The 13,196-nt window shown below is 37.1% G+C and overlaps 1 protein-coding gene across 6 annotated transcripts in view; it reads left to right on the top strand.

Annotated features, from left to right (window-relative positions):
* Positions 1 to 12,289, top strand: part of KLHL2 (kelch like family member 2) — a 64,487-nt gene extending 52,198 nt beyond the window's left edge. For 2 of the 6 annotated variants that reach the window (XM_054065380.1, XM_054065379.1), the window contains exons 8-12: positions 4,325 to 4,426; positions 5,373 to 5,501; positions 9,747 to 9,887; positions 10,031 to 10,174; positions 10,800 to 12,289. In XM_054065380.1, the coding sequence (XP_053921355.1) occupies positions 4,325 to 4,426; positions 5,373 to 5,501; positions 9,747 to 9,887; positions 10,031 to 10,174; positions 10,800 to 10,828 (545 nt within the window). In that variant the 3' untranslated portion in view covers positions 10,829 to 12,289. The remainder of the gene's footprint in view (positions 1 to 4,324; positions 4,427 to 5,372; positions 5,502 to 9,746; positions 9,888 to 10,030; positions 10,175 to 10,799) is intronic. The other 4 variants (XM_054065377.1, XM_054065376.1, XM_054065375.1 and 1 more) reach the window with 3 other exon arrangements.
* The last annotated feature ends 907 nt before the right edge of the window (positions 12,290 to 13,196 follow it).

Below are 13,196 nucleotides of genomic sequence, written 5' to 3'. Positions count from 1 at the left end.
ATGTGGAACTGGATGATCTTTAGGGTCCCTTTCAAATCAAACCATTCCATGAAAGAAATCCCCAAGCAATTACACCCTTACAGATTATTTGCAAGCACCAGGTTTGGTCCAGTAGTAATATTTGAGTCTGAGATCTTTTTGTTCCTCATTGGATTCCTTTGCTGTCTTTCGGAAAGGTCATTATCTTGTTTTAGTGCAGTAAATGTTGATGATCTGCATCCTTGAAGCCTCTGTATTTTCTTTGTCAGCTCTAGAGGCCTTGTTTTGACTGAACAGTTTGTATGGGCTACGAAAGTTTTTAAGTGGAAATACCCAGCTTGTGGTTTAATGCTTCAGCAAGTCCAGCTGCTCTTGTAACTCTAAATTATTTGTATATTATTATTACTTATTTAAGCTAAAAACTAATCCCTGCTTAAGAAGAGAGTTGCAGTCTAGCTGCTGTCCAGGGAGGATTCAAATGGGGCTCATCAGTAATCTGTTATCAGTAAAAGATCTCATTGCTTTGAGAGCAATCTTGAGAGGCATCCTAGCACAAGGGGAGATCATCGCCATGCAGCCACACTGCCCAGCAGGGAGGGCTCAGGGAAGGCTTACTTAGGCTGTCATATTTATGGGATAAAAGTGGTTGACATAATATAATAGAAGTATGCATGAGGCTCCTTATGCTTACAACTTATTGGTGTTTACTGTGTCCCTCTGCTCCTTCTGGGTTTCCTGGAGGAGTTCTTGGCCCTTTACCTCTTCCTTTACTGGTTTGGTTAAAGGAGGGGGGGTTTGAGTACATCCATCACAAATGCCCCCTGACTGCATTCAGTCCACCTTTATCAACCTCTTGTCTCTATGTCATAAATATGTGGCATATTGCAGATCAGTGGTATGAGTCCAATTATTTTATGAACTCTTTGGTTTAAGTGTCATATCGATGTGATTTATATACTGTGTTGACAGATTTGCAGATTCATAGTAAGCAAATAGTTTTTAGTACTGTAAAATACTGTTAATTGCATTATTGGGAGATTGCTCATGGAGAACAGGGAATATTTGTTGAGTCATATAGCAAGCTTTAACACACAAAAGGATTGAAAGTAATAAGCATAATCTTGTTAGAGCTAACAAAATCACAATTAAAAGAAACTTTATATTCGAAATTCCTGTTGCTGTTGGCAACCATCCAAATAAGGTATCCCACTGGTGATGTACCAGTTAGGTCAGGTCATGTTGCATCAGGTGTTTTTTTTAAATCTTGGTATGATGTATAGTTCGATTATGGCAATTGGTAGGCTGTGACAGGAGCTGAATAGTTAAAAGTCACAGCCCGTAATTCATAGTGATTAGCATAAATAGAAGTAGCGAGGCTTTCCACCCTGTGGGTTGAGCTTGTTGACATGTGAATCCAATGTGGTTCATGCTGGCAACGATTAGTATGATTTATATGTTTTTCTACATCGCAACTGCAAAGTCACTTGAACATGTTTTATTTTACAATTCCTCCTCACCAGTCTTCCATTATATTCCCATATTCCACACCCTCACTGAAGCGACCACATCCACTGGGGGCTGGCCAAACTGCGCATTTGGGCTTGTGAGATGTAGTGCACAGTATTTTATAGATCCATGCAATAAACACATATATAAAAAGGAATAAATACATCTCCACAATAACGCTTTGAGCCAAGTGTCACATTTGCCAGTTAAACCAGTCAGTCAGCTAGGCACCGTCAGGTATGTTGAAGTAACACATGCCTTCAAAATCAAAGCAGTGTTTATGGTGTCGAAGGAGGAAACAGTCGACTGTCAATCAATTTTGTCATGTTTATTGGCATACAGCTGTTACCAACTGGGAAAAGATAGCAATCAGAAACATTAGTATCAAAATCACTTAACATAATATAATTGTGCAATACAGGTTCTGGATTTGCCACACCCACAAAACATGTTGTCTACAGACTTGCAGCAGCTATTCATCTTCCCTCGATACAAAAAGGTGCTGATTTAGACCTGATTCACCTCTGCTGTAACTATTTACATGTTGATCTTGTGGAAACGTAGGCAGGGCATGTGCCTAAAGAACAAGATTACAAAGTGTAACGAGCCAACCTGTGATAGTAGAGGAAAACAGGAGTGTCATCTCCTTCCTACTTACGTTTTGCTCCACATTCTTTAGTTAATATTACTCTGAGTTTGATAATTGAATGTGGGGTAATTGTCCACAGAGACTGGAGAGCTATGGTTTTGCACTTTTTCAGATTGAATTTCAATTTGGTGTTGAGATCGTGAGACAGTTGCAGTGCTAGCTCCTTGAGATGAGACACAGGTATTTGTCAGAGATACCTGAAATACAGGAAGTCAAGAATCTTAATATCAGCAGACATCGGGGTATAATGTAATGGAGCTTTGTAATGCCTTAGACAAAAATCCTCCGGGTTCCAAGTTTTTAGCTCAAGTCATTTGCCACAATCTCCATGAGACTATATTGTTAAAATTGTTACGTCTTATATTCTTGTCTAGGAGTATGTAATTGTGCATGCTGAATCAAAGCGTTTCTGTGGGCATCAAAGGCTTCTTCTTGTTGCTTCTCTGTCAAACAACCTTCTTGCCAGTTAATTTCTGTAAATGATGTATTAATTTTGACAGATGTGGGATACAAGTTCAACAATAACCTAAAAGTCTCAAAAAGGTCTGTAACTGTTTTATTGTGGTTGGTACAGGAAATTTGTTGGACTGTTTACCATATTGGGTATTCTGTCATCTGTCCATGCGAAGCTATTCCCAAAACTTGTACAATTGTATTAGGACCCTGTATTTTCTTTGGATAAATTACCCAGTCTCAGGCCTGTAAATGTGCTTTCAGAAGTTTGGCAGTTGCTTCAATTTCTTATTGTGGCTCAGCCATTATCAATAGATCATTAGTGTAATGATAAACAGTATCAGTACCTGGCCATAGTGCTACATCAGCTGCTGTCCTTTGGTGGCAAAGGGAGGGGACTGTGTTTGAATCCCTGAGGCAATACTTGGAAAGTATTGGTAAAGGCAAACTGGCCTTGGCTTTCTGAACCAGTTGAAAGAAAGCATTGGCAAGATCCATCACCACTCTTCAGAGTTGCAGACCTTTGCTAATTTCTTCCACAAAAGCAAACGTGTCCATGCCGGGTGTGACCTCATTCAATTCTGTGCAGCCCACAGCCATTCTCCCAGTACCATCCGGTTTTGGAACAGACCAAACAGCATTATTAAAGCAGTCATACCTTCCCTAGCGATTCCCACCTGACATGCCTGAGTGACATAATTTTCTCCACCCCTCCTCCCTCCCTTGCCCTGGGCGGGGGTGGCTTCCTACCAGCTGCTGGTGCCTCCTGCTCCACTTGCCAGCATGGAGTGCTCCCAGCGCCTTTCCTTTCCTTTTACACGAATGCAGTACTGTTTTACAGTTACCGCTTGGGTAGGTATGGGCAGCACAACAGCGTTCTTGTTCAGGAATCCACTTAAGAGCCTTACAGATTGAATGACAAATTCTGCTTGCAGGAGCAACCATTTAAGACCGAAATGTATGGGCTGTCATCACTTATGCACTGATAAACTTTCACTTTTTGGACATCCAGGTACAATTACCTTCTGGACATTCCGTGTTTTTTTTACTTCATGCACTGCTTAAGAGGGCTCCCTTCTTAAAGGGGGAGAAATGGGAGCAGGGACAGGAGGAGCTGAAATGTGCTTTCTCCTTTTACTGTTATCTCTGACTTCATATCCAGGGGGATTTGAGGGAAATAAGAAAATCATCCTTCCCCCCGATTTGTGATCATTGGCATCACCCCACATATTTCCACCCTGTTCCTCGGGGGATACAGTTAGTGTTCTGATCTGCAAAATGTCAGGGGGACGGAATGCCTGCACAAGTATAATTTTGAACTTTCCTTTCAACTTTTGCCTTTTTTCCTTTTCCATTTGCAATTGTTTCTGCAGGTGTTTATTCTCTTCACAGATGCATTAAACCATTTGTGCAGAGACGATTATTTCCCTTAATAACTATTACTGAAGCATATGTAGGAGAGAGCATGGTGACTTAATTAAAAATAAAGAAATAAATCCAGGGAAGAATTTTTCAGAGTTCCACAAAAGCTTTTATTAATTTGCCCACTTTCAGACATTAAGAATGGGTTGACTGTAATTGGCTAACTAAAGGACATCACCTTGTGCCTTTTGCGCAGTAATTAACAGTCTTTAAACCAAAATAATTTGTATTTTCAAATATGAAGAATTTTCTGGAAGGTATATAGTATGTTACACCTTGATTTATGGAGAAAATAATTTTACATTGTGTTCATAGGTTTATCATCAGTCGAAGTTTACAACTTGAAGACTAATGAGTGGTTTCATGTAGCTCCAATGAACACAAGAAGAAGTAGTGTTGGCGTAGGTGTTGTTGGAGGTAAGTTGACAAATGATGTTAGAAAGAAGAGAGAATGGAAATGAATTATTAACCCTACTACCTTTTCTCAGTTTTGAAAACATACTTCAGATTTATGGTTTTGCTCAATCTTGTAATAGAAATGGCATGAACAACACATAATCATTCTACTTGGTTTTGACCAGCTTTTAGCATAGTTGTTTTAATTTTTTTTTTTCAGAGCTTCAGTGTGTTTGAGGCCAACTCAGCAAAAGCTTGCTGAGCATGCAGCTCTCTCTTATGCATGGTGGCAAAGCTAGAGAGCCTAATCACTAAAATGATGACCTTACAAACTGATCTTCTGTGATGTAGCACTGTAGTATTGTCAACTCTGTTATCTGTGGCTGACTGGTGGTTGTGTGCTTGGGCTGGTCGCAAGGACAGTGCTAGGAAAACTGCTGACTTTTGAGTCAGCTTGGTGGTGAATAGCCTGGATGTCACTTGCACAATGTAGACGTGGGCTGACTCTTGGGTCTTAAAACAGTTTTAGGTCTGTGTTTTAACTGCATAGGAGCCGCTGCTGCTTCTGATACGAAAATGTAGACTATACAATCAATTTTCATCTGAATTTTTGATATTTCTAGGAAGGCTATTTGTGAGCTTCCAATGTGAATATACTAGAACTAGCTTGCTTTTCGAAAATTCTTAATTAAAAATAGGGCAAAGTACCTTTATATTCCAGCTAGGCATTTTAAAATCTGTTGACTCACATTGTCTTGTAAGATAGTGGCTGCCTTTTACATCCTAAAACTGACAAGAACTATAGTGTGCTATCTTAAACTACTTACAAACTAGGAGCTCAGTAACTAAATGACAACAGGTACTGATTCGTAGCTAATTCAGAGAATGGTGACTTCCTCTCAGCCTGTGTACAAGTATAGTCTGTGTGTATTAGAAATTTGTAGGTTTCTGTTGGTTACTTTTCTAGGTAAACTGTATGCTGTTGGTGGCTACGATGGGGCGTCACGTCAGTGCCTTAGTTCAGTAGAATGCTATGATGCTAATACAAATGAGTGGACCTATGTTGCAGAAATGAGCACCAGACGGAGTGGAGCAGGTGAGTGGACAAGAATCAACTATCCCTGTAAAACTGAAGCAAATTTGTGGTTTTAAAATATATCTAAAAATATAAAAGGTAAGCTCAAGTCTGAGACTAGTGCATTGGGTTAGTCTTAGATGGCTGATGTGTTGCAGGTTATAAATACAGAAGTCCTACAGAGTAAGATTCAGTCTCTTAATAGTAAATACCTTTCCTTGCTTTTTCATACTTTTCATATTCCTCTTCTTCCCATAACTTCTGATGTTTTTAACATACAGACTAATATGCATGGATTGTGACAATTAATTTCATATCAACTAAATACTGAAGTATCAACATCTAGAGGGCAAGGCTGAAAGAAATTGCATTCTTTGTCTCTTTGCCAGTGTGGGGCTGATTTTTCCAATAGCATTTTCAGGTTGACTTTTATGCAAACTGTGACTAGATTTCCACCTCTGTGGAGGACTTGTTCTGCGTTCTGATTCACCACTGGAAATTTTGTCCTTGTTCATTCTTAAGTTTGTATTACTGGTTTCATCCTATTAATTCCACTTATGTACCCTTTGTTTCATTTTCAGTAATTTTCATCACCTGATGTTTACATCTTTTGGATATGTATAGGCCACTACACGTTATCCTTCCTTATCGTTTAGCCAAGAAATATCCATTTATTTCTTTCTAATCTTAAAAATCCCTGGTTTCTTTTTTGATTTTTTTTTAATTCCTCTCGCCATTTTTACTACGTATATTTATCTTTAAAGACATCAAAAGTGCCTGTGGTATTCTGCTTTTGTTTAATGAAATGATGCTTCCACAGCTCCAAATTGACTTTAGCATTTTCGTTATCTATTTATATTATGGACTCAAATCTCATTTATTGTTCACTATCCTTTATTTGTCTTTTGGTATTTCAGGTTTTTTCAACTCACAGAAGTTGTTTTATTTCTCTAAATGCATTCCCATGGACTTTCCAAGTCAAATTGCATTATATTATTTTTCTACGTTTATTTTCTTAGTTGTTTAAGTCACTTTTTTGCCAAATTCTTAATGGTGCATTTTAGCAACACCCTTCAAATATCTACTGATGATTGCATTAATTTGCTTCATAATTGAAAGAGATGTTGCTACAAATAAAATTGGATAGACTTCCAGTATGCTCAGTTGATGAAAAGTTGGGATAACTATTAATCATCTTGTCTTCCACTATATTACCTCTGAACAGTTTTTAATCTGTAAAATGATGTTTAAATTAAGTCCCAATTATTTCAGAAGAAATAGATTAAAATCATTACTAAAATTAAGATATTTAGTTTGTGATACTTCCATTATACTATTACAAAATCAGCAAGTCAGTATGTCTCTTACTGCTAAATGTAATGTTTTGATTGTATTTCTAGACTGAAACTATGAGGTTAAGGAAAGGAACATGATACACTGTATCTTAAGAAAACAGTTGTCTTGCGAAACTTTGAGTTATTCAGTCTTTGCATCTTGAAGTAAATTCTGGATTAAAAACTGGCCGGAGTTGTAGTCAGGGTACCGTTAAATACTCCTGTCTAATATTGGCAAGTTTTGAAGAAAATATTTTTATGGAATGGGCAAATTACAAGTATCATTATAAAGACAGTGTTGGTGGGTTATGACAAAGCTTCTTTTTGCAATCTGCCCGCACACCCATTTTATCTCGGCGTTTTTTTTTTTAAATATTCTGGTTTTGCAAACTATCATTGTGCTTGTGGCCTATTTATAATGCTTGATATTTTCAGTCTTTTTTTTTTTTTTTTAAATGTTGAACTAATTCTACAACTCTGAAATTTAGAGCCTTAGATACACTAACTACTGGGATCTTTCTGCCCCTCTCCTCCCTCCCCTTGTCACAGAGTTCAGGACCGTGTTTGTGTACTCAACTCTCTGCTGCCTTTTACCTTGTCCCATGTTTTAAAAAAGTTGGAGAGGGAAAGCAAATATAGTCAGTTACTTGAGATTCATATAACTGAGTAAAAGAATCGGCATTCTTCTGTTCCACTGTAAATACATGGAAAATTTTATTTGTGCTTGGGGGAGGAGTGGGCTGTAATGTGAGAATCATGACTGTTGATTGAGCTTGGCTCTAGTGGCCAAATATTGAAAACCACCAGAAATGTTTCAACTGGCAATCAATCCTGGTGGCGTTATGGGTGCTAACTAAAGAAAATTTTGTTCCTGTATTAAATCTTTTGATCTCTGGTCATCTCAAGAAACTTAAGCCCATCTCTTCTGTTCCTACTGCTTCAGCTTCAGAGGTTAACCCTCAGTTACTCTTCTTTAGTACTAACTGCTTCTCAGTTGTGATCGTTATGGGGACAGATCTGTTTCCAGCAACATATTGGGATGAGAAACTTCAGAACCAGATATAGGCCATTTGGGAGGGATGAGAGATGTAAGACAGGGTCCTGAAAAATGGGCAGGAAAGAAAAATAACAAAGAAAGGAGAACTCAGAAGACGGCAACAAGAGGATACAGACGGAAGGAGCCAGAAATAAGGTAGGACTTGAAAACTGGGTGTGGGATTAAGGGAAAATGAAGCACCAAAGAGGAACGGAGGACTTTATTAAAAATAAGGAGGTATCAAAGCAAGAACGGCAATGTGGCAAGGGGGTGAATGTTACATACTGAATAGGAAGGTCAGTAACTGTATAGAAAGTCTGGGTGGGGGGTTTATATCACATCACATATTTAAACTAAAAATCTTAGCCCTCCTTCTAGCTCTGTAATGTTTAATGCTGCAAAAGATGACTGTTCTGTTATCCTGAGTGGGAGAAAGAAAAGCTGTCACACTATACTGACATGATAGCTAGAAATAATAGCAATAAAAGAGGAATTAAATTAACTGGTAAGGTTATCAAGACATGTTAGAAGTGCATATAACTGATAATGCATTAGATAGCATGATTTACAATGCAGTGTCCTATTAAAAAGTTATTTTTCATATTTGCAGCACTAACTAACTCTTCCATATTTCCTTCCCCTCTTCCTTTAGTTATTAAAATTGGTCTGTTTAATAAGAAAATGTAGTTATTTCAGCAGGAGTTGTTTCTTTCCCCGTATAGGAATGTCTGTTATGTACGATATTACTGATATATTTTTGGAGATATTTCAGCTGGCTAATAATGTCTCAGATTTCTTTTTTTTTTAACCCAGCTTTTTTTTTTTTTTCTGAAAGACTTAGCTGATCTTTTGCATTCATATTTGCTGTTTTCCTTTGACAAAGATTTTAAACTGTGCCCTTCTCATGGAAGCCTTTAAGAACTATATTTGCAAATCTATATCTCAGCTTTGGTTTTCATAACCTTAAATGTGACATATATTAGATTTTCTAGTGTACTTTCATATTAGTGGTTTTTTCAGTTATCTTTATGGTTCACTAATTAGAAATTATAATGCAAAAAACACCCTACATTTCTGAAACCTGTTACATTTGGGTTCTGATAATGCATTATAAAGTGAGGATTAAATAAACAGGCCTTTTTTTCTGCTTCCTCTATTACCATCTTTTCAAAACGTGCAGCCCAATTAGCCAGTAGATCTAGACTAGCTTTATTCCTTTATCCCAAGCTCACAGATTTGATAAACTTTTTTTGTAAAGGAGACCCTAGGAGTAAAGGAGACCTTCTATTATCTTTTGGACATTTTGATAACTGATGCTTGGTTCAAGGAAGCTTGGTGTTCTCCTCCAAATCCGGGAGGAGAAAGGTGTTCACTCTGACTGTTTACTTTTGTTTCATGTATATGTCTACAAGATATTTCAACACTTTAGTGGAAACATCCTTATTGTGCAATGTCTATCCATTCAGCTTTTATCCCCCATACTGCACAGTTCTTTACTTTCTAAAAATTCACTTGCCTTATCATCGTGTCAGATTTCTGTTATGCTGGCTGAGCATACTGTCTCATCTAGTGTCACTTCTAATTAGTCCTAAATTTCAACAATCCTCACTTTCCTGTGCATCATTGTTCATCCAAGATTTTCTAAATCTTCTGTTGCAGAACAGTTCTGGTCTTTGTATGCTGCAGTATGGTAGATGGGCATGCAAGGCATTTTATCAGCGTCTTGCTCTAGTTACTGTCTTTTTGCTTTAATGCATCCTGACCCAAATGTTTTCTGAAATAGTTCCTAACTCTATGAAAGATTTATACTAGTGGACATAATAATATTTGTTGTTTCTTCTTTGCATCAGCCAAACTATTCTCTCATTAATTTTGAGTATTTTCATATCTTCACAGGTGTTGGCGTGTTAAACAATTTATTGTATGCAGTAGGTGGCCATGATGGTCCTTTGGTAAGAAAAAGTGTTGAAGTGTTTGATCCTGCCAGCAGTACATGGAAGCAGGTTGCAGACATGAACATGTGCAGAAGGAATGCAGGTATATGCAGCAATTGTTTTAAAACAGTGGTAATATCATTTGGTGTAAATGGAATGTTTCTGGATTTCTGCTGCTATCATGATGCTTTTATGAGGTGAACAAGCCAATGCTAATTTTCATATTGGTTTCCTGTCTGGTTTTAGGTGTTTGTGCTGTAAATGGTCTCTTGTATGTGGTTGGAGGAGATGACGGTTCCTGTAATTTATCAACAGTGGAATATTATAATCCAACAACTGATAAATGGACAGTTGTATCATCTTGTATGAGTACAGGAAGAAGCTATGCAGGTAGTGTGCATAGATAATTATTTTAACAGCTAGGATAAGAAATTTAACGAAGTACTGTCTAAAATAAAACCTAAGTTATTAGAATGAGTATAAAGAATTTGATGCTGTTTTGAAGTATGACAAACAATTATTCCCTACAAGGGAAAAACTAGTATTAAACTGTACTCAAGAGGAAATCAGCACATGCGCAGTTGAGTCAGAAAGGTGGTTCTAGTGTGACCAGCCGTAAGAGATTTGTGTCTCAATCTACAATGGTTCAATTCTGAAGCTCTTTGAGATTTGATATTTAGAAAACAAGCTGTTTCAGGAATCTTTTCTTTCAATAGTTGCAGTTTTTCAAATGAGTTATTTAAGTGAATGCTAAGGATATTTTTCACTGATAGCAAAATTAAACTAAAGTAATGACAAATTTTTTCAAGTCACAAACTTTCATAACTTTGCACTAATTCAGACAACTTTGTCAGAGAGAAATTAGGGAAAATATGAACGGTGATGCTGGTGCACAGTGTTTTTTTATTGTATACTAGTTGCAAGGTATTATATTAAAACTTGATTTTCATATTCTTGATTTTTTTAAATACTGCCTAAAGATTTATGCCTTCATTTTCCCCCTCCCTCACTCTAGGTGTTACAGTTATTGACAAACCGTTATGATCATTAAAGGAATTTTCAACTTGATTATGCACTAGAAGCAGTCTTCAACAAGTGTATTTGAAGTGACTGAGTATCTAAGCACTTCTCTACTTGTAGCTGCACTTTGAGTCACAGTGGAAGATGTGACTGTCTACAATTATAGATGACAGATGATGAAGATTACTCTAGGTAGAAGCAGTGACTAGAATTATCCTGCAGTTGAGCAGAAGCTGACTGAATTTTTGAAGTCGAGTGGACCATTTCTTTTTCATTGCAAGGTCTTAAAAAAAAAAAAGCCACTTTCATAAGGACCGACTTATGTCAGTCATGACTGAGAAATGGATTTTCAGTGAAGAATGGTGTGTATTCTGGTGAAAGTAAATTTTTGTCTTATTTTTTCCAGAGACTAATAAATATATTTAAAGAAATGAACCCTCAGTCTTCATAATAGTTATTGAATCCCACCTCAGTAATTCAAGCTGGCATGGGGTAAATGTTTCCTTTTATAAAACTTTTGTTACCTAACTGTAATATGTGCATATGTTTGTGTGAGCATAATTTGCTTTGTATTGAAATACTTCAAAACCTGATTTTACTATTTATAATTCGGCACAGTACTTTGAATATGCCAGTACTATGTTGTAAAACAGAGTTGTATTTTTTTTATATGTAACAATGCTTAACACTACTAATTCCCACTGAAGGAGGAGAGATCAAAGATGGTGTAACACTTCTTGAACAGGTGTAATTTCAAGATCTTTTTAATAAAAATGTTGTCTGTACTTATGATTTTTTTTTTTCTGTTCAATTTTGGTCACATTTAGGTGTTACTTCTTTCTTACCTTTTATCCAAAAGGTGATTTGGCATGAAAATAACTGAAAATTTATATTGAATGTATGAAATTGCGTTGAACTTGCATGGTACTAAGGCCTATATATGCGTGTAACCTTAGCTTCTATTAGCTAATATCTGAATATACTGTATGTGGCCATGCTTATAAAGCAGCTCATTTTTATTCGTTCTTGGATGGCCTCCTTTTAACATGACCAAAGTTATTGTCACATTTGAGACATTTTCTTCAAATAAAAGTTTGTATATTGTTTCCTAATGCAAACAAGTCGCTTAAAACGTGTTTCTCAATGCAAGTCTCAAGCCAAATAATTTTGAGAGCAATGAAGAGATTTTTTTGGGTGTGGGAAGGGCTGAGCTGGTGTTCTAAAGATCTGAATGCAAACAAGTTGGAAAAAAAATGGTTTAAGCACTGGTCATGTTAATATGACTGGTTTGCTGCAGGTTTGTTTCTGAAAGCTTTGGTTTTCAGTAAGTTAAGGTAGTGGCCACCTCCAGGTTCCAGTGAAACTATTTGAGCTGTGAAATCAGGATGATGGTTGAGAGTAACAAAGTTGTTTGGAATTAAATGGATTTGATGGCATTTTAGTGCTCACGTATGACATGTTGTTGGGTGGTGGGTTTCTCTAGAAGCATCTTCTTTGAAATGTACGTTTATCACACAGCTAAAATTCTACAAATAATATACACCAAACTCAATGAATGGGGTTCTGGTCCATTCTTCCACCACCACTATCCTTCTATTTCAATCCTTTTCTTTCCTCAAGCATAAATTTTAACTGCATGTGACACCAAACTCAATGAATGGGTTTCTGGACCATCCTTACAATGCCCATTCTCTTATATTTCAATCCTTTTCTTTCCTTGAGTGTTAATTTTACCTACGTGTGATACCAAACTCAATGAATGGGTTTCTGGACCATTCTACAAGGCCCTTGCCCTTGCATTTCAATCCTCTTCTGTACTCAAACGTGAATTTTACCAGTGTAACAAATTTTACCAAAGTCAGTTAATGAGGTTTTGGTCTGTTCTTAGGACACCCATACCATTCTATTTAAATCCTTTCCTCAAGCATAAATTTTACCTGCTTGCGATACCAAACTCAATGAATGGGGTTCTGGCCCATTCTTACACCACCTATACCCTTCTATTTCAATCCTTTCCTTTAGTCAAATGTAAATTTTACCGGCGTGTGACACCACTTCTTACAACACCCATACCCATATCTTCTATTTCAATCATTTTCTTTAGTCAGGCGGGATTTTTACCTGTGTGTGACACCAACTTCAATAAATAAGGTTTGGGACCATTTGTACAACGCCCATACCCTTCTATTTAAATCCTTTTCTTTCCTCAAGCATAAATTTTACCTGCTTCTGATTACAAACTCAATGAATGGGGTTCTGGTCCCATCTTACAACGCCCATACCTTGTATTTCAATCCTTTTCTTTCCTCAAGCATGAATTTTACCTGCGTGTGACGCCAAACTCAGTGAATGGGGTTCTGCGACCTTCTTACGATGCCCATACCCCTCTATT

The sequence above is a fragment of the Cuculus canorus genome, chromosome 4 (assembly GCF_017976375.1).
Source record: "Cuculus canorus isolate bCucCan1 chromosome 4, bCucCan1.pri, whole genome shotgun sequence".
NCBI lineage: Eukaryota > Metazoa > Chordata > Aves > Cuculiformes > Cuculidae > Cuculus > Cuculus canorus.
This window is presented reverse-complemented; position numbering and strand designations above follow the sequence as displayed.